This window comes from Paroedura picta, chromosome 2 (genome assembly GCF_049243985.1).
Source record: "Paroedura picta isolate Pp20150507F chromosome 2, Ppicta_v3.0, whole genome shotgun sequence".
Taxonomy (NCBI): domain Eukaryota; kingdom Metazoa; phylum Chordata; class Lepidosauria; order Squamata; family Gekkonidae; genus Paroedura; species Paroedura picta.
The window spans coordinates 157740393-157766925 of NC_135370.1; the positions used below are offsets into that span (position 1 = coordinate 157740393).

Below are 26533 nucleotides of genomic sequence, written 5' to 3' on the forward strand. Positions count from 1 at the left end.
TAGCCAGCTCAAGGTTTACTCAGCCTTCCATCCTTCCGAGGTCGGTAAAATGAGTACCCAGCTTGCTGGGGGGTAAACGGTAATGACTGGGGAAGGCACTGGCAAACTACCCCGTATTGAGTCTGCCATGAAAACGCTGGAGGGCGTCACCCCAAGGGTCAGACATGACTCGGTGCTTCCACAGGGGATACCTTTACCTTATTTCCTTTGTAGCTGTTAACAATTATTGAGGATGGTAATTCTTGAGGATGGTAACCCTATACAAAGTGCACATGAATAAGAATAAAATGAGGTTATATGCATTACTCCTCATGCTTGCTCTGGCACTTCTAAGTACAGCCTAGTCTGTAGAGATCTTGTTTTGCTCATGGCAGTGTGCTTTTAAAATATGCTTTTACAGGCTGCTATTTTGTTTTGTGTGCACACAATATTCTGTGAAGCGTCTACATCATCTGAACTGCGGTCGAGAGGGACACTTCCCCACACACTTTAACGCCCTCTGCAGCTGTGCTCCGCGAAATGGCAAAAGTCCACCGAAGTGGATTCAGGCCGCGTTATTTGGCGTGTGGGAAAGAGCAACAGGCGGCGGCGGGGGGGGGGGCGTCTGGAAAAAACGAGCGGAATTCCCGCCTCTCCCCGGCTGGCTCCTCGGCCTGCCCAGCGCTTTCCGCCGAGGCTCCGTTCCCGCCCTTGCCCAGCAGGGGGCGCTGTCGGCGGAGGCCCTTGGCGACCGAGGAGCGTCGCGCTCTCCCGAGGCTTCGAGCCGGGCCTAGTTCTGGGCTTGTGTTATTGTTTCTCCTTTGCCCGGGACCGGCGGCCCTCGGCGCAGTCGGTGGCCATGGAGATCGGCACCGAGATCAGCCGCAAGATCCGGGTGAGCGGGAGCCCGACGGGAGACGGGGCGGCGGGGCTGAGGGACTCTGCGGGGCGGGCGGGAGGGCGGGGGCCTTTCTCGCCGGGCTGGGCCAAGGCACGACCCCAGGGCCCGCAAGCTGTCATCGGTCGGCCCCCCGAGCTCTTCCGGGCATGGGCCGAGCTCCCCAGCCCTGCCTCTCGAGGTTCCCGCAGGTCAGGTCATGCCCACGCCCGCAGGGAAGCCGAGCAAGGCAGGAGGGTGGGTGGGTGTGTATCTGTGCCTGTTTACACGTGCACGCGTGTTCGTACGGGTCCGACTCCGGAGTAGCTGTTCCTAGGCGCCCCCGTGCCACGGGATTCCTTTCAGCCCGAAACATGGGACGGGGAGACGGCGCGCGTGGTCTTAGGTTTAGTTTTAATTACAGCAAGCACTGACAACAATACATTTGGGGGCAACGAAGTAGGAGCCGTCGTTAGCAAAAAAAGAAAATTTCGGTATATGGATAATGCTGCAATAAGGCGTTAAACCAAACTTAACCACTCTTGTTTTGCAGCTTCCATTCATTATGTTGTCATAGGGATGGCATCCCTCATTTTAAGATATGTTTCATATGAATGGGTGCTTTTTAACCCGTTTAAATGCAGAAATCTTACTTAGAAGTAGAAAAAATGTGCTTTATATGGGATGGGTAATCGTGCAGGTATTGAGGGGGGGGCATGACCGAGAATCTGGCAATAGAATAGAATCATGGATTGCTGGACATGTTACTGTTGTGGTTACAGTGCAGGTGAGCACCTGTTTTCATTGTGTTATGAAACTTGGCTATGCAACTTAGGGCAAATTGTTCCCTCTCAGCCTAACCTTGTTCAAGGCATAATTGTTGTTGTGAGGATGAAAATGAGGAATGGAGAACTGTTTGTGTGCTATCCTGAGCTTCTTGGAGGCAAGGTACACGAAAATGCGAGACAAATTAAACTGAAAAATACATTAATTTCAATGGTTAAATATAGAGTTGAACAGCTAACTTAACCCTGATATTCAGGCACACTGACTCCACCTTAAACTGTAGAAGCTCAGAAACAGATGCCACCAAGTGTAGAAACCCACACAACAGATAACATTGATGGTAATAAAGGTCAGTCTAGCCCAGCCTTTCTTAGCTTTTTTACCATTGAGAAACCCCTGAAACATTCTTCAGGCTTCGAGACACCCTGGAAGTGGCACGATGGTGCAGAATATGGTTGGGAAACATAGCTGTGGACAAACCCAACTGGGGCCCCACCATTTCCCATCGCTGGCCCTTTTGAAATGGGGTAAATCAACATGACGCGTATAGTCATATCACCCAATACATGTTTAAAAATTTAAAAATATACAGAAAATAAATTAACTTCCAGCCATTTGGGAAGCCTTTCCAGGACTGACAAGAAACCTCAGGGTTTCATGAAAGCCTGCTATAGCCCAATATTATCCTAAACATCAGTTTCAAGTTTCTGAGTAGTTATTAATAACACATAACATAATACTACTATACATTTGATTTCTGCAAACAACATTTTTATTCAAAAATATGCATGTTCTTCATTACCTTCAAAAAACCCTTTTCCTTTCAGCTTGTATTTTTAAAATGAAGGCAAGACTGATTAAATTGTAACTTTGTTTACAAAAAATTGTCCTTAATATATTTTCTACATTGTACAGAGAGCCTCTTGTGGCACAGAGTGGTAAGGCAGCAGTCATGCAGTCTGAAAGCTCTGCCCGTGAGGCTGGGAGTTCAATCCCAGCAGCCGGCTCAAGGTTGACTCAGCCTTCCAACCTTCCGAGGTCGGTAAAATGAGTACCCAGCTTCCTGGGGGGGTAAACGGTAATGACTGGGGAAGGCACTGGCACACCACCCCGTATTGAGTCTGCCATGAAAACGCTAGAGGGCGTCACCCCAAGGGTCAGACATGACTTGGTGCTTGCACAGGGGATACCTTTACCTTTACCTTTACCTTTACATTGTGTAGTGAAGAATCCATGCAGAGTGAAGAATCCATAACAATCACAAATGGTTGGCAATAGGATTTAAGCCTGCAAACTTTGCAAGATAAAACATCCCCAATTCCAATGTAGGTACATATCAGTGCATTTCTCTAGAGGTTATGTGGTGTGAACCGCCACGAGTCAGTAATCCTGGGAGTGGCGGTGTATAAATATGATTATAAATAAATAGGTGGAATGGGTTATGCAGAAGTTACATAACCTATCCAATTAACTAAAAGTAGTCAGTATTCTGTACTATGGAGCAGAATATTGTGGAAGGGGAAGTCGGGCTTGTACCTACTGGACCCATTTAAATTCTGATTCTGTTTAGGGCATAACAACATCTGCAGAACCTTGCTGTATCAGACCAGTAGTCCATCTAACCCAGCATCCAGGTTCACACCATATCTAATATGTTATCCTGGGGGGGGGGGGGGCAACAAATAGGACACATAGGCCAAGGCTTTCAGATGTTCCCTGAAGAACCACAGCATTCACCAATGTAACCAGAAAAAAAACAAAGTTCCTATATGCATATAGTTTAAACAATTCCAGATAAGTTTACGGGATTTATTTTGTAATAAGCGTGCAAGCATTGCAGTCTCAAAGCAGTACATGTTCATGAAAGCTATTCCATTATAAACCTGACAGCAGTCTTATTTAAACGACAAGAATTAAGTTTGTGTTTAGAGTCATGTCTGAAGTCTTTTGCTTGAAAATATTCAACCTGAAATTAGTTTTTAAATCTTCTTTTAGAGTGCTATAAAGGGAAAACTACAGGAATTGGGAGCATATGTTGGTAAGTTTCACAATCACTATGGTTCTTAATAAAAATAGAGCATTGTGTTAATTTATGTCCTATGTGTATGTATGTGTAAATCAACTATTCTTTGTTATGGTCACAAGTCCTAAAGTATAACTGCAGGGTTTTGTACAGCATTTACCCCTTTATTGCCACGGTAGAATAAACTCAATATTGAATTCCTGCATATGCGCAGTTGTTAAATATCCTGAGAAGTTGTTAAAAAACAAAGGAAGCAGACCTACTACAACTAGCATCTTCCTGTCTTTTCATGTGTCATATCTTTTAAAGCAGTGGTCCCCAACCTTTTATCACCGGGGACCACTCAATGCCGGGGACCACTCACCAGGGACCGCTCAATGTCTTTTTCTGAGGCCCAGTGTGGGGGGGGGGTAGTTTACTCCTCTACTCTCAACCACTGCCCTAATGCTCTCTGATCGCTATGGTAATGTTTAAACATCCCTTCAAAATAAGATACAGACCCGCCACAACAATGAAGTGTGTTGTAAAGGGTTGGGGGGGGGATGAAGTAAAGGGCCGGGGGGGGAGAAGATGCCCACCTCCAATTAGTCAAAGGACCACATGTGGTCCGTGGCCCACAGGTTGGGGATCGCTATTTTAAAGTGTAAATCCTTAAAAACAAATACAAAGTATAAACACCAGGTTGGTATTGTATAAATAATTTTATAAGCAGAAGAGCAGATACGGTAGAAGAAGAGTTGGTTCTTATATGACGCTTTATCAGGAGTCTCATAGCGGCTTCCAATCGCCTTCCCTTTCCTCTCCCCACAACAGGCACCCTGTGAGGTAGGTGAGGCTGAGAGAGCCCTGATATCACTGCTCGGTCAGAACAGCTATATCAGTGCTGTGGTGAGCCCAAGGCCACCCAGCTGGCTGCATGTGAAGGAGTGGGAACTCAAACCCAGCTCGCCAGCTTAGAAGTCCGCACTCCTAATTACTACACAAAGCTGGCCTTCAGTACCAGTGCCAAGGTACACTATACATAATCTAATAGATGTGGTCCACCTTTCTGGAGATCTTTAAGAGCAAAATCAAAAAGTTAACTTAGTATACAGAATCTGTACTCTAATATTTATGCTTTAAATGTAAACCTCCTTCCATGGAATTCCAGTAGTAGAAAATTGTTATGATACTTGGCTTAACAGGTTTCTGGTTGATGACATCTTCATCAAATAGATTATTCTTCTACATACATGTTGTTCCTTTTAATGTGCAGCATATAGGATAATCAAACCTATTCCAAAAGTACTTTCTGGTCTGTAAGAGCTCTGTGCCGGATCACCTTTGGTAGGTCTGTCTTGTCACTACAGCCTTGTAAGTTGCACTTGGGAAACTTCTGTCTTCCATAAAGCTTTCTGAAATATTTCTTCTGTCATTTCTGGTGGGTTCTCCATCTTTGGACATTTCTAAACAGAGGCTGGATAGCCATCTGACAGAGAGGCTGATTTTGTGAAGGCTCAAGAGGTTGGCAGGTTGCAGTGGATGAGTGATAGGCTTGTGAGTGTCCTGCATAGTGCAGGAGGTTGGACTACATGACCCATGAAGGTCCCTTCCAACACTATGATTGTAGTACAACTGGACAAAATACTTTTCTGACCCCCCTGAGGAAATAGACTGATTACTGGAAATGTGTGTGTTCCCTAAACTCTACAGCTGTGTTCATAACAAGCTTTTCAATTCCTCCAGCTTGTCAGCTCCTCCTCCCACATGTGGCTTAGATATTGAAGACTTCCGTATTCCCAGCAAAACCGTAATTTATTGTGCTTTCTTTCTAATTTGGACAAAATGGCAAACTCTGCTTTCTCCCCTTATCTGCAAACCAGGATTAAACTGAGAACTTTCAAGGTTTGTTCCTGCAGTTGTTAGAGTCTTTGACTAGTCTCAGACCATGGACCACACAATGCAGTAAACTTTCTGCAGCTGAGCAGATTTTTATTGGATCAGTGCCTGGATGAGAGACCAGTGGAGAACCTTTTCTCCCCTGCCTTAAATTCCACGGAAGAATGGTGATGTGTATGTACGCTAATCCTTAAAAATAATTCTTGTGGTATTTCTTTAAATTAGACGAAGAACTTCCTGATTATATCATGGTTATGGTGGCTAACAAGAAAAGCCAGGAGCAGATGACCGAGGACCTTTCGCTCTTTCTAGGAAACAATACTGTGAGATTCACTGTATGGTACGTTAATTATCTATTTAATTATATGGCTACCAGTGTTGTCCAAAGTGCTCTTCTAAATCTATGGCCTTAGGAGGCTGTAACTGTAGTTAGGATTATTGCTAAATTTGTCATTGTAAACTTTTCTACACTGGTATGTGTCATTAGGCAAAGCTAGGCAAACGTGATCATTTCACACAAATGCAGATGGCCAGGAGAGAGGGTATTCAGATTATGTCCACAGCTGCTGCGCATGGGCGTTTTGTCCTAGGGCTTCAGAAGGTGTGCGAGGGGCACAACTGAATTTGTTGATCTTGACCTTTTGCAGGATGGCGCCTGCAGAAGGCCCTGCTTTGATGAGCAAAGCTGTTGTGGCAGATCGTAGAGGGAGTGGCAGTCCTGCAGATATGAGGGTCCAAGGCCATGTAGGGCTTTGCACGTGATAGCCAACACCTTAAAGTGAGCCTGGTAACAAGTGGGCACCCAATGAAGAATGGAAGTAATATGCATGCTATGCCTTGCTCCTGATATTAACTGCAGCATTTTTGCGATTCTCCCCCATGCATTCTTCTTCTTTTGTATGCTGATGATGTTATGTGTTTGCTTGTTTACTTATTGTAAAATATACATCCTGCAATCCCTTTTCTTGAAGGTTGAGGCTGTTTATGACTCTTGACTCTTCAAGGCCGTTGCTTGCATCCCACCACTCTGGTCAGCCTCCAGCTTAAGGAGGATTCCTCCTATGGAAGTGACTTTTTCTGGAGGAGGGGCTACTTTGGTTGTAGGGAGACTGCTAAGCCTAGAGGAAGGCTTCTGACTTTGTTGAGTAGAGTGGTAGGATGCAACGCAATAAATCTAGTTACAATCACCATGAAGCAAGCCATTTATAATGACAAAATCAATCAGCACTCCCCAATACTCACAAAAGCCTGAACTAAAAGAGGAGTTTCCGTAAGGAGACTAAAGGTTAGGAGACAGCTGAGGAGCTATAGTGTGAAATCCCATAAATGATATTCCTCCGTGGAGAAGACCGATTTCCTGTTTGATCTGCTCTGAAAGATAATGGGCACTTTCACACATGCCATGCTGTTTCAGTCCACTTCAGTGACAGTTTGCAAAGTGCATAGAAAATGGATTGAAAGTGCATTTTTGTGTGTGTGTGAAAGCACCCAGTTTCACTTGGTTGGGCAGGTATATAAGGAAGTAAAGATTCTTTGATTTGCCATAGTCATAAATTGTCAAGGGCTTTAAAAGTGATAACTAGCACTCTGTGTTATGCTCAGGAGCAAACAAAGTAGCTCTTTTATTATTGGCGAAATATGTTCTGAATAACTAGCACCAGTTAGTAATCTAGCTGCTATATTTTGCACTAACTGATGCTTCTGAATAGTCTTCTAAGGCAGTGGTCCCCAACCCCCGGTCCGGGGACCGGTACCGGTCCATAGATCAGTCGGTACCGGACCGCGGCTCCTCCTCCTCCTCCCCGGCTGCTGCCTCGGGGGCTGCCCTGCCACTGCCGCCAGCTCACCTTTGGTACTCTCCAGCTGCCGCCATGGCTGGGGCTCCCCCTCAGCGTGGCACTGCGCAGCTGCTGCTTGCAGCGGACGGCGGGAAGTCAGAGGCGCCGGTAGGAAAACAAGTGGAGCAGGGGCTCAGGCAGTGGTAACGTCCCTTGGCAAAAGACTACCCCCCTCCCAGGCCTCAGTAAAATTGTCAAACGTTGACCGGTCCCCGGTGATAAAAAGGTTGGGGACCACTGTTCTAAGGCAGCTCCAGATAGAGTGCACCGCAGTAGTTCCATTTAGATGTGATCAGAGGATGGGTAACTGGCCCAGATCATGCTTGTTGCACCAACTAAAGTTTGGTAAAGGGCCTACGAGTCACAAAGGAGACTTGTACTTCCATTTGTTAGCACAGATCTAATAGCTCACCAGAGCAGCAAATTCACCCCTGCAGAGGGGTGCAGGCCTGTCTGATCCCTTTATTCCCTGATGAATGATATCATTGATCAGCAGCCACAGGGTCTGATATGGACTGAACTTCAGCTAGCCTATTACCTCTTTGAACTACAGGTTCAGAATATCTAATGACTCGCCTGATTCAGTGAAAGTAGAAAAGTAGACTTCAATAGCGTCAGCATATCAACGACACCTCATTCAAAATCTCTGGATGACCTTTCACAGGTGCTTCATGGAGTACAAGTGGAAATTCTGCAGGGCATTATAGTGGAAGTGCCGGTGATCCAAATTCTCTAGCTTTTTGTGTTGATAAAATGGTTGCATGAAAAATGATCTGATAATATTTATAAGCCTGAGTGGAACATCATAACTGATAGAAAGACTTGAAGTCAGGTCTTTCAGCCCGGCAGTCACACTGGTCCCCTTGCATGTTACTCTTTGATAGCAGAGGTCACCATAAAAGTGGAAGATGCCTTCAGATCTTCATTTAAAACATTCAGAATGCAGGTTAAATAATTTTCTTTCTCGATTCTCCCCTTTCCAGGCTTCATGGCGTATTAGACAAACTCCGGTCTGTAACTACAGGTAAGAAAAGTCAAGGTCTTGTAACTGGAAATGAAAATCTTCAGTTAGAGAGGGTGTTCAGATGTATTCACATACAATTTTAGCAAGATCTTTTTTAAAAGCTTTGAGACTAGTCATTTAGCATGGTCCCATCGTCTCAGCATAGTCCCATACATGTATACATAAATCCAGAGATTGAGGCTATGAACAGACAAGACAAATCTTCTACAAACCTAAGTAAAGCCTCAAGTTTCCCCAAAAAATCTGAATTAAAAAAAAAAAAGTCCCCTCAAATTATACAAGTAGCGCCTGTAGCTTTAAGGAAAAGAATGCCTCCGGTGGCTGTTGTTAGACAGCTTCTATTGTTGATGCTTCTTGGTTTCTGACAACAAAAGGGTGCAGAGACCTTTCCAGGGCAGTTTTGGCCTTTAAGGAAGGACACGCTGGGACCAGGCCCGGCAGCAACGACTAGGATTTTGAAAGCCTCTCTTGTTCCCCTGCTAATCAGACATAGTTGCCTTCTATTAAGCTCCAAACCTGACAGAAAGAAAGTTGATTCTGTTGAAAGGAGAGTTTCCTTTGGGCTGCTTGGGCTGCAAGTAAGGCAAATAAGTGAATCTTTAATCTAATAAAACCTGAACTCTCTAGAAGAAGAAGAGTTGGTTCTTATATGCCGCTTTTCTCTACCCAAAGGAGTCTCAAAGTGGCTTACAGTCGCCTTCCCTTTCCTCTCCCCACAACAGACACCCTGTGAGGTGGGTGAGGCTGAGAGAACCCTGATATCGCTGCTCGGTCAGAACAGCTTTATCAGTGCCATGGCGAGCCCAAGGTGACCCAGCTGGTTGCATGTGGGGGAGTGCGGAATCGAACCCGGCATGCCAGATTAGAAGTCCACACTCCTAACCACTACACCAAACTGGCTCTAGAAGCTAGAAGCATTTTAGCTCTAGAAGCTAAAATGACCAAACCAGCCATGTTGTGGTCACATTGTGAGAAGACCAGAGTCAACGGGAAAGACTGTCATGCTAGGGGAAAGGGGCAGGCAGCACCTTTACTCAATCAAAGCCTTGGCCCCCAGTTTGCAAGACCTGAGGAAGGCAGTAGGATGTTTTCGAGGTCATTACTTCATAGTGTCTCCATAAGTCAGGAAGCCGGTTGAAGACACAGCACACGAACAAACATTAAAGTCTACGTAGCGTGGTAATTTTATAAATTGTAAGCGAAGACCAAATGTGCTTCTTTTCCCAGAGCCCCCCAGCTTAAAAACCTCAGAGCCTAACGTTTTTGAGAACAACCTGTCTTTGGGCAAAAGTACTTCAGCTGTGAGTGAGGAGAGGAGGGGAAAAGAAATCCTGCAGCCTCTGACAGTCTCAAGTTCGTGGCCAGAAAGGACTGATGCCAGAGTTTCAACTAGCTCCCCGGAACAGAGAGCTGTTGCTTCCCGGTAAGGTTTTCTCCTAAAATGCGGTTTAATGCATTAGTGGGACTGAGAGGTGGGACGTCCCCGGTTCAGATCTTAGCTCTTCCACGAATTCATTGTGCAGCCTTAGGTGTGTTGCTGTTTCCTAGCCTCTGTCTGCAACAAGGGATTAATAATATTGACCTACCATAAAAAATAGCTGTGAGGATTATTGAGAGGACCGTGTTTGTCCCACCTCCCTGTGGGGGTTCAAAGTTCTCCCCAGCAATTTAATCTGAAATAATTTTACAAAGATAAGGCTCAAGTATACAGGTACATTCCCCCCCCCCCCAAGGTTTTTGCATTTTTTGAATTCAAGTGCAATAAGCCCTATTTAATTCTTCCCAGAGTTCTGTTCTGTTTATAAATGTTACACAAATCACAAAATAGATTTCAGGTACATAATGCTTTATAATACATTCCAAACACAGACTGAAATGCACCTAGGAACTTTTCATATGCCAAAGCTGTCCTTTTCAACACTAGAGAAGAGACCACTTTGGTCTATGCAGCACATGCTATAGATCAGGGGTAGTCATCCTGTGGTCCTTCAGATGTCCATGGACCACAATTCCCATGAGCCCCTGCCAGCATTTGCTGGCAGGGGCTGATGGGAATTGTAGTCCATGGACATGTGGAGGACCACAGGTTGACTACCCCTGCTATAGATTACCTACACCTCTCTCCTCAGCTGCTTCTCACTCCTGTCTGAGAGAGTGAGGGTCACTTGCACAAGGTCCCCAAGTCACCTTCGTAGTTAAGTATGGAAATGAATCTTGGTTTTATTGTTCCTAGTCTAATGCTCTGTTTTCTATACTAAACAAGTCTGTTGTCTATATAAATAAACACCATCTCCCTATGAATCTGAAAGAATCATAGAATCATAGAGTTGGAAGGGGCCATACAGGCTATCTAGTCCAACCCCCTGCTCAACGCAGGATCAGCCCTAAGCATCCTAAAGCATCCAAGAAAAGTGTGTATCCTACCTTTGCTTGAAGACTGCCAGTGAGGGGGACCTCACTACCTCCTTAGGCAGCCTATTCCACTGCTGAACTACTCTGACTGTGAAATTTTTTTTCTTGATATCTAGCCTATATCGTTGTACTTGTAGATTAAACCCATTACTGCATGTCCTTTCCTCTGCAGCCAACGAGAACAGCATCCTGCCCTCCTCCAAATGCCAACTTTTCAAATACTTAAAGAGGGCTATCATGTCCCCTCTCAACCTCCTTTTCTCCAGAAAGAAGTTTGGCTTGAACAGAACAACTAGTCCAGCATTCTGTTCCTCTTCTGGCCAGCCTAACACCCTGGGAATGATAAGGAGGACACGAAGCTTTGCATGTGTAAACTGCCCTGAGCAGCAGGAGAGGGCAGTATATAAATATAATAAATAAATAAAATAAATGCTGTAAACCATCGCGAGCCAGTTTGCTGGGAACACAGGTCTAGAAATCAAATAAATAAAAGAAAATGTTCTTTGCTCCCAAGGCCTGATATGCAGAAAGATGCAGCCCAGGATACCTGTAACTATTCTTGGCAAAAAGCTCTGTTTTGAGAGCAGTAAGACATAGCTAGCTGATGAGAGTCGAACCTTCTGGCTCTATGGGGAAAGATTGTGCTCTACAAAAGTTACTTTGTCTCTGTAATTTACCATATTTACTGAAAAAGAAGATGTAAGATGATTCCCCCCTCAAAAAGATTATACTCCCCCAAAGTGTTTTATTACCGAACTGTAGCTGTTAGGTGAATTTAAGACGCTTCCCTCTTCTTCGTGAAAGCACATGTCGAGAAAAAACTAGTTTTCCTTTCAAGAAAATGAGGGGCATTGGATTTGACTTACTGAAAGAAGACATGAAATTCCTAGGGCTTAAGAGAGGCATCTTGTTTCTTCAGTTTCTCCTTAAGTCTTTCTTCTGAGCTAATGCTTTCTGTCAAGGAAACTGACTTGGTATTCTGTCTCCTCTCTCACAGGCAGCCTTGCCCAGATGGCTCCACCTCCCTCTTGATGTCCACTGTGAAACCCCTACGGGAACTGTCCCCCTTGGAAGCCGTAATTGACATTAAACCCGAGCCGGACGATCTCATCGATGAAGACCTCAATTTTGTGCAGGAGAACCGGTTGCCTCGGAAGAAGCCCCTTGTCACCGTGACTTACGGCTCTTCCCGTCCGTCCGTCGAAATCTACCGGCCACCGGCGAGTCGCGGCGCAGAAAGTGGTGTCCTTTTGCAGAGGCTGTCACAACAGAGCAACATCCAGGCTGGCAAGCCGCTCGAGACGCAGGGCAGCAGGTCACTGGAAGCCCTCCCGCTCTGCGATCCAGATGCCTTTGGCGGCTTGGCCGAGAGCTACAGGCCCCCTCCCAGATTGAACGCTGATAAAATTAGCAGCGAGGCAAGTATGTAAGCCCAAACTATGCTGGCACTCAACAAACGGAGGTCACCATGGACACCTGGAGTCCCCTGTTCTAAACTTAGCGAGGGTGGTTAAAAATACTCCCAGAGATGGCATCTCAGCTTTGTGGCATCCAGACTCCAGTATTTCAGTGCCTTGGAGGTGAAAAGTGTGTGTGTCAGCCTTAAATAGGAGAAGTAGGAAGTGGCATAGTTGGGGCCTTGTATGATTGTCCTGCAGGGCTGCAGCTTGGCAAGGCATGTTTAGTGCCTAGTGTTAAATCCTTGGCTTCCATCTTTATACTTTCAGCAAAGCCAATAGAACGTTGCTGTGTCTACTGTAGAACCCCTTTAGGCCAGAGACGCCTCTGGAGGTACTCTTAGGTGCTCAAGAGCACGTCAGTACTGCCTGGTGTTCCGAGAGCGTTCTTCTCCCATCGTCTAGCCAGCGCTGTTTTCTTCCCTTGCAATCAGAGAAAGTTAGATATCATCAGGAACACTAACCCTTCCCAGCAAATTCTTCCTCTTAACAGTTGGTCTTACAGAGTTGAGATGCCTGCTCTTGACAACTGTGTCTAAGCTTCTTGCATCCTGTCGCAATGTTATTTGCTTTCCTCCATTAGGGATGTGGCTGCCAATTCCACCCTCTTTCTGCCATATGATCAATGGCTCCTAGCATCCCTTGTGTGACAGGGTGGTAGGACCAGCCATGTCATCACATTCTGGGGTTCATTGGGTTGCATCAGGGAAGCATGAGTAAGGGGTTGGGGGTATAAATAGAGACGCTTGCTTAACACATTTCTGCATGTTCTGTATTTCATACAGAATCTAATAATAGCTGTCATGCTTGGAATCTCAAAATCTCCATCTGTTTCCTTTGGGAGGAAATTTTCTGACCTCCCTGGATAAGGAAGGAATACAATTTCCACACTCACGCACACATGGAAATATATGCGTAATGTTTGCCGCAGAGTCCGTTGTTCGGGGAATGGGGATTTCTGTACATGTCTTTTTGCCCTTCTCACCTAGTGTTTGCCCAGGCACATGCCTGCCCCCAAACAAATGTTTTCTCTTTCTGTCTCTCTGTTCCTCCCCCATCTATGTCCCTCCAGCCATCATGTGCTTTATATTCTAAAAACAACAACAACATAAGTTCTACAAAAATTCTAGTCCTGGGCTTACAACTGTGCATGTGAATCATGCAACTAGAAGCAAAACAAGTGAGGGTTTTTGTTACTTCTTTTGATTTCTACCATTCATGGCTTTCAGAATTCTGGAATTTCGGTGCAAATTGCGAGCTGTCCTGAGGCATCTATCCTCTTTTCATTGCTTTTTCTGTTTCCTTTTTTTCAGCTGCAGCTTCTCCAGAGCTGTTTCCTCCCCTCTTCCCCTTTTAGTTCAGATGAGCCACTGAGGGTCAATGTAATAAACTAAAACCAGGGAGAGTCAGGTTCAAATCCTGGGCAGTCTTGAGCCTGTTGTTATTTGCCAAGCCAGTCAATATCTGTTTAGTACAGAGATCAACAAGAAGAATCCTGGACTGTGAATTTGTAGGAGGAAGCATATAATACGGCATGATATACTTCAAATTACCTGTTGTTGCTTTAGTCATTAGAGGTTAGGCTGAAAAGGCAAGGTGGAGTAGCTGTCAGGGGGAAAAAGAGAGGATGAAGGATAGGTCAGAAACAGGCTCCCAGAAAAATGACCATCAGTTATGAGGGTTTGCTTTAAATATGGAGCAGGGAGTGGGCCTGCTTAATCCACTGGTTCACCTCCAGCTCTGTCATTCTAGGACTGCCCTCTTGAGACTGTGAGCAAAATGGGGGGGGACGGGACATCAAGATAGAATGTGGGTGTGATTGGTACAGTAAATATGGCGGAATGCAGAATTACAATGGACTGCTGTCCTTCTAAAACATCTAGTATAGAGCAATATTTCTGGACCTTGTTCAAGAACAATAGTGGATTTTTTTTTTAATTTAGGGTGAAAATTGCATTTTCCCCATGTTGTTCTAGAGATTACAGGTTTCTTCACGGCTTTCAGATTGTCCAATTATGGGAGGACAAACTAATGCCTTTCGACTCTGACATGAACATGAGAATTTCCCTTTCTTTTTTTCCATGCAGATAAAATCAGTGATTATTGAGCTGTCGTTTTGCTTGCAGGAAGAAAACTCCAGGAAAAGGAAGCTGCCAGTTGTGAGCTCAGTGGTCCGAGTGAAACGGTTCAGTAATGAAGGTGAGGGAGAGGAGGAGGAGGAGGAGGAGGAAGAGGAAGATTATGGCCTGCGATTGGGAGGCATTTCCAGCAGCGTATCTGTCCCAGCAAAGCCTGAGAGAAGGTACTGGAAGATCTGCATGTTTGCTTGTTTGTTTTACAAAAGCCAGTGAATGGAAACATTAAAATAGGAACATTGATTTCCTGAAAAAGCATGAAATGTTAAACTGGGAACATGGGGCCTTTCCATGGAGATCCCCATACTGTTCCTGAATGCAAGATGATGTAGTGCAGGGTCAAGTTATGTCATAAAACTCACCTACAGAATTTTTATTCTCACCTATATATTTTTATTTATAGTTGAATTTATATTCTACCCCAGATGTCCATGGACTACAATTCCCGGCCCTCCAGATGTCCATGGACTACAATTCCCAGGAGCCCCTGCCAGCACTGGCAGGGGCTCCTGGGAATTGTAGTCCATGAACATCTGGAGGGCCGCAGTTTGACTACCCCTGTTCTACCCTATCCCCACAGATGTAGGGTGGATTAGAAGTATTCTTTGATTTATGTGATACCATTTGATTATTTAATGCATGGTTTTTACAATAGAGTATTCCTTGCTTTGCTTGTAATGGAGGGAGGAAAGCATCTAAGCCAGCTTTGCTATGAGCTAAATGCTTTTAGGTTAGAGGTTGTTTAATCACACAGAAGGATTGGGGAGGGGCTATCATTCAGTGGTGACCCGGATCGTCCACAGATCTGATTCAGTATAAGGCAGGTTCATGTGGTTGGAGAGATTCATAGTGGCATGCCCACCTTGATCTTTATTGTCATCAGAACAGAGATCCAGTTTTGAACTTGCTGGGCAGTTCAGCATATGTTAGCCTTATTTCTGTAGAACTGACCATTGTCTAAATCTCCCCCTGAGTTGAATGCAATACTTTTTATAAGGAGAGCAGTCTATAAGCCAGGATTTATCAACCATTGTACCACAGTACCAAGGTGTACCTTTAGAGGGCCTCAGATGTACTGTAGCATGGAGGAGTCCAAGATGGCGGCCACATAGCACTGGCAGTTACCACCACAGCTGTGCTAATGCCTACCAACACCAGCTTCTGCTCTCCGTCCCCACCTAGCAAGCTTCATGGGTGATTCTTTCTCCAAGGTGGGTGTGGCTGGCAGGGATAGAGGTGCAGCAGCAGTAGCCAATTGCAAAGGAGCTAGTTGGAGGGCATCTTTGGAGCAGCCCAGTCTTCCTTTCCCCATCCAGGTATCGGTGAGCAGGCAGTAGAGATGGACTTATTTGTGGGTTTTTTTTAATGTTATTTAAAAAAAATTATTTGCAGCCATGGTGTAGTAGGATATGGAGATGGTGGGGCTGGTTTTTATTTTTATTTGCATATTTTAACTTTATTTTAATTTAATTATTGTTTATTTACACATGAGTGTGTGGTGGGGTGTAGCCAGCTGACATTGCTTCCATGCTTCCACAAAATTTGAAAAATATTTCGGGGTACTTCTACAGTCAAAAGGCTGAAAAAGGCTGTTATAGGCATTTGATCCACAGAGTAGTACAGAATGTTGGGGGGGGGGGGAGGACATACCTGACCAGAGATGAATCTCCAGAAACTCATGAGACTTGGCAGTAGACCAGATGCTTTATATTCCAAAGAAAAAATCAGATTATAATTGTAATACTATTAACTGCTCTGCCTGTAACTCTGGGTTCACTCCTTCTAGGCCTTCACTGCCACCATCCAAACAAGCCAATAAGAATTTAATATTGAAAGCAATATCTGAAGCTCAGGAGTCTGTTACAAAGACAACAAATTATGCTACAGGTAATTATTTATAATTGTCGTATACATCCAATATAAATACGTAGTGCACATCTGACCTTAGCAAGTTGAAATATTTATAATTCATCTCTTATAACCAGAAGCTTTTAAAACAGTTTCACATTTTAAAGGACAGTATCAAAACAGTAAAAATTAATTCACAAGGCGCCCAAAAGGAGAACCTCAAAACTCCAAATGCCAAGCTTGATGTAGCTGCTTGTGGCAGAATTCTTCCCCCCCACCCCACACAGCCACTTTGGCCCTTATGGTGTTCTTGGGCTCCACGGATCAATAGGGCCACCTTTTTAGGGGCCACACAAGGTTGCAGCAGAAACGGGAAGGTAGGAAAGTTCCTGTTTCTATAGCACAGCTCTGCTTGCTCTGCATAGGATCCTAGCTGTGCATTTCCTTTCCCTGAAAACTCAAAAGTTAACCTGAATGCTAAACTCTTTCTGATTAATTGTTAGTCTTTTTGCCCATTTTGCTCAAAGGTTTCAGAAAACATAATTTCTTAGAGATGAAACACGTGAACTTTGCCTGACTCTCTTGACCATTTGTTTGTTTGATTTGGGGGAAGTTCCGCCCAAGCAGACAGTCCCTGTGGCTCCTAGAACACGAACGACCCATGATGAAGCCCTCCTGGAAATGATGAACACCCCGAACCGGCCAGCCAGAGTAGACACCCAAATACAGGAAGACGAGCCAAAGGAACAAGCGCAGGGGAGAGTTCCAGGTAATACTGAGAATGCCACTGTGTTACCAGACATAAGGAAGCCCTTCTCCCCGAGGGCTGGGGCCAGGCTGATGAATTCCAGCTGGCATGTGGACGTTTGTAGTGCAGCCTATTCTGTTTTACTTACTGGTTGAAATCTCAGCTCATAAGTCTTAGGTTCTCACGTTCCCCTTGCGGTAAGGAGTAACTAACATCTAATCCTCGTTGGTTTAAACGCATTATCTGCCTGCCCCCCCCAAACCCCATTATTGTTAAATACAACATGCAAAATTTTGCTAAAATTGCTACATATCATTCTACTGAGAACAATTGTGGCAATTGCCCTCTCCTTTCTTCCCTGATCCATACAAAGGAATCTGTGGCGGGGAAGTACGTGTCTGTCATGGCATCAAGGGGTGACACTGTCCATGAAGGATTGAGGGAGAGTTCCCTGTTGATCTGAAAACAGGAATCTCTTTGTGAGATAAAACCAGATATTATGGTGAGGAAGAGGAGTCTCCCCTGAGGTTGAATCCAGAAACGCAGTGTCCGAACAGGCCCAGAGTGAGAGAGAGAGACAGAAAGAGGGAAACCCACCATCATGGCACTCTTTGTAGGAATCAGCTAAACTGGATTGTAAGGGGAGAGGATTTGTCTTGGAAAGAAAGGTATCTGAAGGATAGAGTTCAGGGGAGCTTTTCCCAATCTCCAATTGGATTGAATGGGAAATCCTAAACCTTTTCATTCTATGGCTATGCTTATTTTAGGAACCCAGCAAAGGCAGCTCTTCTCCCGCCTCCAGGTCGAACCAAACATGGAAGCAGCATGGCAGAAGACCTCAGGTTAGTCAGTCCTTTTACACCCCCCTTTCCCCCAGTTTCTTCTGCAGAAATGGGATTTGACTTCTGCTGCACTATATAGTTCATCTGCTGCTTTCTGCACCCATCCTTATGTCTGCTTCTGATGCTGCTGCTGTTTTTTGTGCCAAAGAAAGAAGTATCAAGGAAGTATGCACGCACACAGAAGCTTATACCCAGAATAAAACCATTGATTGCAAAGGTGCCACTTTAAGTTACTTTATTTCAAGGTGCATCCTAAAGGCCCCCTGGGAAGGCCTCTGTACATGTCCTCCCTTCACTGACGGGCTAGACTGGGCAAATATTTCTGGTGCTGTACCAGCAGTGCTAGTGTGGATGAAAACCATCTTGGTTCAAACATTTTGTTTTTCTAAAATATTGTTCCAAACAAAGGATTGGGGGGGGGGGCTGCTGTCTGCTCTTGAGTAATTGTTACTGCTATGCTGCAAGTAATGGCCCTTGTTTATACCCCCCATCCCATTTTTCTCCCAGCAACACTTATGTCTGTGCCGTTTAATTTGGCCAGCTAGGAAATGACAAAAAAGGATTCAGTAATTGCAATATTTTCTTGTGGGTCGTGCATTCCTGGCTCCAAAGCCAGGAGAAAGAGTGCACCAGAGGGGCATGGACAGCCATGCTAGAGCAAGACCATCCGTCCTAAGCCTCATGCGCCTGCCTCTTTTATCTGCTGCTGTGACATCTGCTTGTCTTGTTGTCGTCTTCACGCTCATCCCCATTTTCCAATCGCAGCAGAATAATCTTTAACGTTTCTACCCTTTCCGTGGCCTTAGATTATTACGACTTGGAATCAGTGGTCCACACAGACACAAGGTCATTTATCCTGAAGAAGCCTAAGCTGGTTGAGGACGTCGTGGTGCCCCAGAGCCAGGAGGTGGGGAAGAGAACTGCCGAGGCCTTGCAGACCCTTTCAGGGCGACTTATCCAGGCACGGTAAGGAGGGGCTCTGGGGGATTTGACCGTGTTGCTGCTCTTGGAGATTACTCAGCCAAGCAGAGTCCAAATAGTGAGTTTGGTCTCGGGGGCAACCCACAGAAACATCTCCTCCTGTGGTGTTACAGGTTTTTGAGAAGAGGACTCTTGCTTTGCGGTGGAGGTGATGGTCACAGTGAATGTCACTTTTTATGCTTCACTCCTTTCTTTCACTTGCCCTCAAATTGTTAATTAAAGCTGGTTAGGGAACTCATTCCCAAACTGCATGCCATCAGGAAATTTCTTGAGTGTTGTGAAAATAATCTTATGTACTTAAAGGCTTCCAGAAAGAAGAAGAAGAGGAGGAGGAGGAGGAGTTGGGTCTTATATGCTTGGTCAGAACAGCTTTATCAGAGCTGTGGTGAGCCCAAGGTCACCCAGCTGGCTGTATGTAGAGGGAGGGGAATCAAACCCGGCTCACCAGATCAGCACTCCTAACAAGAACAGCAGGCTGGATAAGCCCTACACCCAGCTGGAACCCAAAGCCCTGTCTCAAAGCAATTGGGATCCAGTAATTGTGACCCATCTCTGCTTTAGTTGTCATATAGTCCCTTTGAATGTAGAGAGGCAACAGGATTCCTTGCCCTGAGAGGCTGGTCGTTGAACCTCTTCATAAGTTACAGTTCTGGGGGGGTGTTTGCTCGTCTAGGAGGCCCACCCAGAACAAGGACTCGTGCAGAAACAGAGGAGGAGGGAAATTTTTAATGCAATGTAAATTTTAATGCAGTTTTAAAAATTTGGACATAAAGAGTAAAGAGTGCCTTCCATTTTAACGCTGGGGGCGGGGGTGGCCCTCAACTATCAGAAAGCAATAGAGCCCTGAAAAGGCAATACCCCAGTCCCTTGTAAATGAAATGTCCCTCTGTCATGGATTGTTAATGTCAGTGACTGCTGCCTCTTTCAATAGCTGTGTCCTTTCTTACACCTTTTGCAGAGAGCAGCTTGTGCAGCCAGAGAAGCCAGCTAGCCCCAAGTTCATAGTCACCTTGGACGGCGTACCCAGCCCTCCCGGGTATTTATCGGATCAAGAAGAGGAGGAAATGAGTCTCATGGAAGGAGTCAGACCGGTTCCCCCCAAAGCATCAGCCAATAAGGGATTAAGGAGCCTTCGAGCGCAGCAGATGCACATTATCTCCCGACAGCTGGAGAGCACTGACGGTAACCCCCTCCTCTGCAGCGGATAAGCCTCTCTGGGGTTGCTGGATTGAGAAACGCCCTCGATCCTTTCTTTGGCTAGTTGGGGCAGGAGCACACAGTGACTGAGCTGCGAGCAGGTCCCCTTTCTGTCAGACATCTCTGCACCTCGTGCATCTTCAGGGCAATGGATACATTTTATTGGGGTCTGTTGATGATTTTTAGACTACGTTCCAGGAATGCCTGGCGTTTGTGGGGAGCTCATCATCAGTTAACATAATTCACTAATAGTGAACAGCCTTCCCTGCATATGTTTGTGTGTGTGTGTGTTGGCTGTGTTTAAGGCCAAGCTGGATGCATTCTCTCCTAGGCTGTGCCCCAGAATCTTTTGCAAAGTACTGCAGATAAAACAGCAGACATCATGTGCATTTGGGGAGGGGGGGGCAAGACAGACAGTTCACCACGAGGATTCTTCCAATGTAGAAAGTTTGAAATTGGTTTAATTTGTTTGTGTCCTTTTCGTTTTCTGTGCTGCTTATGTAAGGAAATGAAACTAGCTTGCATTGCCTCCCATGTTACTGTTGCATGTTATTTGCAATGTGTTGTTCTTTCTGTCCTGGGAAAAGCTAGATAACATCATTCTCCTTAAATCTTGGCTTGTTATGGACAACTAAGTGGTTTACACACATTTGTCTGCCTTTTAGCTGTTGTAGTTCCCAAGACTGTTTACGATCAGACAAAATGAAAATCTAAACCAGCTGTGGTGGTGGCAGCAGGGGACACCATAGACTGTGTATGTGAGACATTCGGTCCGTCCCTGTAGCTCTCTCAGTGTTGTGGCTTTTGCTGTTGCCCATGGTCAGGTTGGGGAAATACTCCCCCATCATCTGCTTAGGAGATTCTTCTTGGTGGCTGTGGGGATTCTGAGTGTTGTCAGAACCACACAAAAGGAAAGAGCATAGAGTGTCTCTTCTTGTAGTTTTTGATCAAGTATTGGTCTATTTGCAATGCTGCCTGTAGAAAACGAGGACATTTATAACTTTTTAATGCCATAAATACCAAGTTTAGCTATTCAGTATGCTAAGTTATACATTATGTATTTTATGATGTTGTTAAAGTAGTAAAATCAGTGTAGATTTGCGAGACCATTAAGTATTTCCACCAAAATATCTGCCCTCCCCAGTAACCTCACATTTCTGGGAATTTTATATCCCTAGTGGACAGCGATAAACTTGAGAGATACCCAGGAGGAAACAAAACATAAATGAGACAAGAAAATACATTAAATCTCCTTTCAGGGAGAGGGAGCGTTTGGAATTGTGTTGGTTTATAATTCAAATACAGGAAAATAAAGAAGATATTGGTTTGTGGAGGGTTTTCTAAAGGAATTCATACCTCTTCAGTGTTCCACAGTTGCTCCACATTCCTCACACCAATTGTCACCATTGTTATAGTCTAGCTTATTGGCAAAACTGAGTTCAATGTATAATTCTTTGCGTTCCATGTAAACCTCCCTGAGCCTCAGGGGGGGCGGTATATAAATATAACAAAATAAAAAATAAATAAAATAATCCCTAGTGTGGCAGTACTTCCCTAATCCCTGCCTAGGTTAATTTTGTGTTGTTGTTTTATGGGCTTGTTGGGTTTTTTTTTTCTCTCCCAATAAAAGCGACCTTTAGGTGGAATTATTTAGAGATCAGGGTAGTGTAAATAACTATGATCATCTTTGATAGTATAAACCAGCATTTCCATAGAGGTGGATTAGGGCAGTTTCAAGCATGTCATTAAACAGACTGAGGTGGCTCCTGAATGTGGCAGATTTTGGGCATCATAAAGCAGGAAGACAAAGGCAAGTTATGTAATATTTTGACTCCTAGGCATTTTTTGCTTTGGTTGCCAAGATGCCTTGGCCTATCTGATAACTTTTGATATCCGGGCATCTCCCAATGTCTAGGACTGGAAAGTGTTGTCAGGAGGGGGGGGTGTTATAGTATCCCCCAGAAAGCTTTGAGCTCCCTGTGGTGGGCTAATTATTTTGAATTTATCAGCAATATGAGTTATTGGATCTCTTCCCATATAATACAATCCCATTGATGCCAGTGCATGGTTTCAGTTCCTGTAGAGACTTAGAACCTGAACATCTTCCTCACTTGTGAACAGAGGGACTTGGGATTCAGTTGGGATGCAGAAGAGAATGCCTCTGTTTTCTTCCCACAGTGGAGATGGAGGACATGACCATTCTTCAGAAAGCGGAGAAAGTCCCCGAGCGCTGCAAGTATTGGCCTGCCTGCAAAAATGGAGACGAGTGTGCCTTCCATCATCCTACTCTGCCATGCAAGTTAGTACCTATAAGCTTCTTGGTACTAGTTGACTAACCCCTCGACCGCCAGCAAAAGCATCTGAAATAGTTAGGATTAGGTTTATGCATTCAGTTTACCCGAACTGTAAAAAATACTGAAAACCTTCCTGGATTTTTTCATTATTTTCTAAGCCAACCTGATCTACTTTGGCTACCGATATAGCTGATCTGAAAAAAAAGCTGAATTTCCTTGACTTTTATTCAGACACATACCATTTTGCCATCCATTTCGCTCCCTTCCAAGTGAAGGGAAGTGAAATGGACTGCTGAAATGGCTGGGTCCACTCATCAGCTTGTTAGGTTTAAATGCCTGCCAGCCATTTGAACCCTGTTTCATCCCCCCCCCCTTTGAAATGGAGGGAAGCAAAAGGGATCACTCCTTTAAGGGTGGAATGACTGCAAGTCATTTCAGCAGTCCCTTTTGCTTCCCTCCATTTGGAAGGGGGGAGTGAAAAGGATTGTTGAAATGGCTACCAACCATTTAAACCTAGCAGCTTCCAGCTATTTAAACCCTCAGTTTTGTTTCCCTTCCTTCCAAACAGTGGGAAGTGAAAAGGGCCACTGAAATTCTTAGCAGCCATTTCAGCAATCCATTTCACTTTGCTTTATTTGGGAGGAAGGGGAATGGATCCTAAAATGGCTGTATGCCATTTCCACCTAGCAGCCAGTTCCTCCCCTTCCAAATGGAGGGAAATGAAATGGATTGCTGGGGGGAAAAATGGCTTGCAGCCATTCCAGCCTTACAGCAGGCGGACACACTGCAAGGCAGACAACTGCCTGGATTGGAGTGACCTCTGACTCCGCGAGCATTGAAGGGATCCTGGTCCCTTTAAGAGCCTCGGACTCATGGAGCTGAAAATTTTGGCTTTCATGATTAATTCCGAATCTGAATACCATACCAGTATTATGATTCAGGAATATTGGGAAATGTTGATATTTTACAGGTTCTGTATACCTGAACCTGAAAAATACTATTTTGGGTATTTTTGCATACCCCTAGATAGGATTGGAGGCCATCAGAATTAGTTCCGTTCTCCTTTTGGCCAGGGTGTTTTTCTAGCCAAGGAGAAGGTAGGAGACACTAAATTCATTATCTGGAGGCCTCAAATCTGTTTTTCCCCAATCCATTATAAATTGGATGTGCTCCTTTCCACCCCTGATGATCCCAGCAGGGCCCTGGTAGTCCACCCTAAAATGGGTCGGTGCTTTGAACACTGGACTCTACAACTATGGGTAAGTTTGCTTCCTAAACTTTAATGCATAGCTAAATAGAGCATTTGTGGCTCAACTTTGAATTGGGACCCTGCCTTAGATGTGTAGGATGATAATCTTAGAGTACACATGTTAAGAGAGCTGTATTTGATAGCAGGAATGATGGAGGGAGTAGACATAGACAAAGCCATGGTGTGAAAAACTTTACTCAGCAAATCATGTGCTTGTTCTCTTCATTTCAGAGCTTTTCCCAATTGCAAATTTGCCGACAAGTGCTTGTTCATCCACCCCAACTGCAAATACGATGCCAAGTGTAGTAAGCCAGATTGTCCTTATACGCATGCCAGCCGGCGGACTCCACTGCCGCCTTCGAAGCCAGGTAAACATCTCTCACCATTGCTGGGGTAGACGTGCGTGATTTGAGAGTGCTAACCAGTCGGAATGTGCCCCCATGGAGCTAAAGATTTAATTTCAGAGTTCAAAGGAACCACCAGGGTCATCTAGTCCAACCCTCTGCCAACACAGATCTAAACAAAGCAGAATACAGCGACACAATACCTCACTGCTATACTTCTGCTAATACAGCCTAGAATCACATTAGCCTTTTTTACTGCTGCATCACACTGCTGGCTTATATTAAGCTTATGGTTCACCAGAACCTCAGATCCTTTTCACAGGTGGCATCTCCCATCCTGGTGTCAGTCATCTGATATCTAGGCTTAACTACCCAGGTGCAATGCTCTACACTTGTCCCTATCAAACTTCATTGTCTTTGCCAGGGCCCAGTCCTCCATCCTGTACAAGTCCAGCAGCATCCTGTTTCTTTCCTGAGGTGCCTGACCCAGTTTAATACAGTCTGCAAATGTGATGAGCACATTCTGAGCGTGATTTCAACCCCTCTTTTGGATTCACATTCCCTGAAATTTGTCAGGCAGCTGAATTTTGATGGGAGCTGGCAGGTTGTTGCACCTCCCTGAAGGAGGAAATGGTGGGATTCCTTCCTCCCGTGGAAGATGGCTGAGTGGAAAGGGTACCACTAGAGCCATCGATTTCTAGAAATACTTGGAACGTTTGTTTGGAAGAACTGCGTTTCTTTTTGTGCCTGGCATTTCATTAACTTACTCCTCTGAATTGGTGTTATAGCCCCACCTCCAGTACCAGCAACGTCTTCTACCAGCCAGCTCTGCCGATTTTTCCCTGCATGTAAGAAAATGGAATGTCCGTTCTACCATCCAAAAGTAAGTACCGCATTTTAGCTACCTTCTGCAGGAAGATTCTAAAGTGCAAGCCTCTTTACCATGGATCAGCAGCCCATCCTTCATAGGACTGAAGTTCATGGATGCTGAATCCTAGGCATTTGCATTCTGGTGCTCAGGAATTAGTGCATCTTCATAATTACATATTCAGGAGTATCTTATATTGTGCTCGTGACATTGGTGCCTTGTTTGATCATGTACCCTCTTGGATACCCCATGGGGCCAGTACAGAAGGGGTGGTGGTGGAATGAGGGACACAAATACGCATGCACACACATACACACAATGAAACTTGAATGGAAAATGTGATTTTAAAGGTTTTTAATGTTTTAGTGTTTATGTTTTGATATTATGTGATTGCTTTTCCATTGATGTACACTGCCCTGAGCCTGCACAGGAGGGCAGCATACAAATTTAATAATAATAATCTGTTACACTTAATATTTCTGGTAAGGCCTTGGAAGAGGAGTGTGTCTCAGCACTTGACATCCACTCAGGGCAGCTGTCCCGCCCCAAGTGCCTCCTCTTTCTCCAGCCAGCTTGGCAGTCTGTCCAGCAGCCGGCCTTGCGTCCCCCACCCCTGACCACCCCCTCCTCCTTCCACTTCCCTCTGAGGCTTGGAGGCTGCAGATCCCTGCTGTGTGAGAGCTGCCCCTACCAGTGATTTCCATAACAGCTGCCTTGCAGCCTTTCCAGGTCCTGGCTGGAGGGGGAGGCCATCAGCAGAGTTCTTCCACTCCACCCCCCTTAATCTAGTGCTTGTTGTATTCCTGAATGCAATGGGCTTGGACCGTAGTAGTAGTAGTAGGAGGAGGAGGAGGAGGAGGAGTAATATTGAATTATTTCAGTAGGGTTTTCTGACTCTCTCCTTCTCCCCTTTTAGCATTGTCGGTTTAACACTCAGTGCACCCGAGCAGACTGCACATTCTACCATCCTACTGTTTCTGTACCACCACGTCATGCCTTGAAATGGACTCGAACTCAGACCAGGTAGTAGTAGTCACTATCAGTATTATTTGTACTCTTGTCAAGTCATGCTTGCTGACCAAACCATGCAGCTGCAGGATCAAAATCAATACATTTTCTGCATTTTTGATACATCGTGCTTGAGACTTTCTGTATTCTTTCTAACTTGTCACCTTAGTTGCATTGCATTGCTCATTAGAGGTTTTCTTGACTGCATTGTTTTAAACCATATCATCTGCCTGCAGTCTTAAGTGAGAAAGACAAACTTGAAAAAACAATTTACAAACCGTTAACTGTGCCTAAATTTGAAGCAGTTTGGATTTAGTGATGGTTAGTGTAGAACAGTAATTGTCTCATTATTTTTGTGTGACAAAATTTACTGATTGTCTATTTCTGTTTCCCCCCCAGTGAATAATCATCACACAGCCCATTGAATTTTCACTGTTGTGTTATGATGGAAAGACAACTGGTGGATGGAACCAAGAGGTTGTAACAGTTACATCCAATATGCCAAGCCTTGAATATATTTTGTTTCATAAAATGAAGTTGATTGCATACTTGAAATGTGTCCTTTGCAAAACTTGTATATTTAATTGCTGATTTTACATATTTCTAATGTAAAGATGTACGTGTAGGAAAGAGACTTTTACTTTAACCTTAATTAAAGCATCAAGGCATGGATTTTTATCCTTCTAATGTTGAGCTAGCTTCTTTCTTCTTTTTTGCCAATTACATAAAATCTATTAGGAAACAT

At 44.7% G+C, this 26533-nt stretch overlaps 1 protein-coding gene across 2 annotated transcripts; it reads left to right on the top strand.

The window, feature by feature from the left end:
- Positions 1-694: 694 nt before the first annotated feature.
- Positions 695-26479, top strand: ZC3H14 (zinc finger CCCH-type containing 14). Of its 2 annotated transcripts, none has more exons than XM_077323430.1 (17): positions 695-874; positions 3638-3680; positions 5769-5883; positions 8365-8405; positions 9633-9828; positions 11815-12239; positions 14405-14576; positions 16196-16296; positions 16871-17026; positions 17773-17847; positions 18654-18813; positions 19787-20010; positions 22204-22324; positions 23800-23936; positions 24701-24795; positions 25697-25803; positions 26188-26479. In XM_077323430.1, the coding sequence occupies exons 1-17, from the start codon at positions 839-841 to the stop codon at positions 26192-26194; spliced, it is 2211 nt and encodes a 736-aa protein (XP_077179545.1). In that variant the 5' UTR covers positions 695-838; the 3' UTR covers positions 26195-26479. The 2 variants fall into 2 exon arrangements, with proteins under 2 accessions (XP_077179545.1, XP_077179546.1); XM_077323431.1 differs by lacking the exon at positions 695-874 and adding an exon at positions 1596-2680.
- Positions 26480-26533: the final 54 nt, after the last annotated feature.

Excerpts from the sequence above, each read along its gene's own strand:
- ZC3H14 (XM_077323430.1), top strand. The coding sequence starts at position 839 with ATGGAGATCGGCACCGAGATCAGCCGCAAGATCCGG. Across the intron at positions 9,829-11,814 it reads CAGAGAGCTGTTGCTTCCCG|GCAGCCTTGCCCAGATGGCT; the intron begins GTAAGGTTTTCT and ends CCTCTCTCACAG. Across the intron at positions 16,297-16,870 it reads GACAACAAATTATGCTACAG|TTCCGCCCAAGCAGACAGTC; the intron begins GTAATTATTTAT and ends ATTTGGGGGAAG.